The sequence below is a fragment of the Limulus polyphemus genome, unplaced genomic scaffold (genome assembly GCF_000517525.1).
Source record: "Limulus polyphemus unplaced genomic scaffold, Limulus_polyphemus-2.1.2 Scaffold2030, whole genome shotgun sequence".
Taxonomy (NCBI): Eukaryota; Metazoa; Arthropoda; class Merostomata; order Xiphosura; family Limulidae; genus Limulus; species Limulus polyphemus.
In genome coordinates this window covers 117,268-118,866 of record NW_013667640.1, presented here as the reverse complement: position 1 = coordinate 118,866, position 1,599 = coordinate 117,268, and the positions used below count along the sequence as shown (strand labels likewise).

The 1,599-nt window shown below is 34.9% G+C and overlaps 1 protein-coding gene across 1 annotated transcript in view; it reads right to left on the bottom strand.

Moving 5' to 3' along the window:
- LOC111087338 overlaps positions 1-1,599 on the bottom strand; it is a 20,516-nt gene that overhangs the window by 3,354 nt on the left and 15,563 nt on the right. Inside the window, exon 2 of the mRNA XM_022393639.1 lies at positions 1,265-1,366. Coding sequence (XP_022249347.1) covers positions 1,265-1,366 — 102 coding nt within the window. The remainder of the gene's footprint in view (positions 1-1,264; positions 1,367-1,599) is intronic.

Sequence of the window (1,599 nt, the reverse complement as noted above, 5' to 3'; positions counted from 1 at the left end):
ATTATAACGCACCCACGACTGAAAGGGTGAGTATGTTTGGTGAGACGATGATTCGAACCCGCGACCCGCAGATTGCGAGTCAAGCACTCTAGCCACCTGGCCATGCCGGGCCACTGTAAAGTTTGTCCCGACTTGTTTTCATTTTCCCCTGCGTGACATGTTCACTGCTGTACATTTACTTCCCACTATTGCATAATGCATGATTTAATTTTGGTTTTAGTTGCTGTATTTCACATAAAGCTATTCTTGGGCTATCTGAGCTAGCCGTCCCTAATTTATCCGAAAGGGGACCGAGGGCCGCTCGGAAGGGTCACCTGTTTTAACCACTCACATCACTATACAGTAGTGTGCTGTCAGTCAGTCAGTAGACACTGAAATGACGTCACATATGGCACGATTAACGTCGCAATTTGTACTGTCGTGACGTCAGTAAAACCGTGCGCATGCCATGAATCACGAGAAGGATTATGCGTTCTGTAGGCTACAACACAGCATGACATATGAAGTTGAAAAGCAAGAACTAAATATATTTGTTACTCTTAATTTTGGTTTTAGTTACTCTTGAAACAGAACACTTTCGGGTAGCCTACGGGAGTACATCTAGTTTAGAAGTGATACACTGGAGGGACGGTAGCTAGTTAACGCCCTCCCACCGCCATCTTTGGGGCTACTCTAATCGAGTAGGAAACTCCATCAATCAAACTTTTTTTTATCCAATCAGGACAGGAAATACAATAATCATGAAATAAGGGCATTATTGAAATACGAAAACAGTTACTAGACGATGTGAGGTATTTCCATTTTATTTTCTAAATATTTTTTACAGTCGTTGAAATGCGCAATGAAACAGAGTTTTTAAAATTAGGCTTAAAGTTCAGCTTCTAATGATGAATTATTTCATTTATTTATTAATGATAAAGTGATATTTCTTCCTGCCACTTTTAATATGGAAAATCAAATTAATTAAGAATAAAAATAATAGCTAAATTACTTACTTTGATTTTAAAAAATGTAAATCGTCATAAGGTCACAACTTGATAAAAAATATTGAACAATAATAATCACGGCATACCTTCATATTAAATTTTACATGTTTTAAATTCGTAATTTTTATGACAACTTACAATATATGAAATTCAAAGATTTAATGCCATAAGAGTCAACACAAAGCCTTAAAATGAGTTATAATACTTTCACTAAAAATGTATAAATAAAAGCAGCTTATTTTTGTGATCTGTGAAACAATCACCAAAGAAAGACTTACGAACCAACCACGCATTTCTGAATACCAAACCCTCTGGTGTTAGATAAGACAAGCAGACAGGAGGCGAAAATTCATCTGTTAACAGCTTAGATCGTTCCTCATCTGGACATAGGAAACGAAAATTACATAGGGAATGCTCTTTATATATCTTAATAGTCCTATTGTACATAAACTGATTTTTACATTTTTAAAATTTTGTTTTGATTTACGAAATCGATAAGCAATTTCGAGCTATTCCCAAACATATACAACTTTCAATTATAAAATATTGTTATAAGCTATATTTTTAATACTGTAATTTAGATCTTAACTAGAGTGAACATTACTTTAAGATC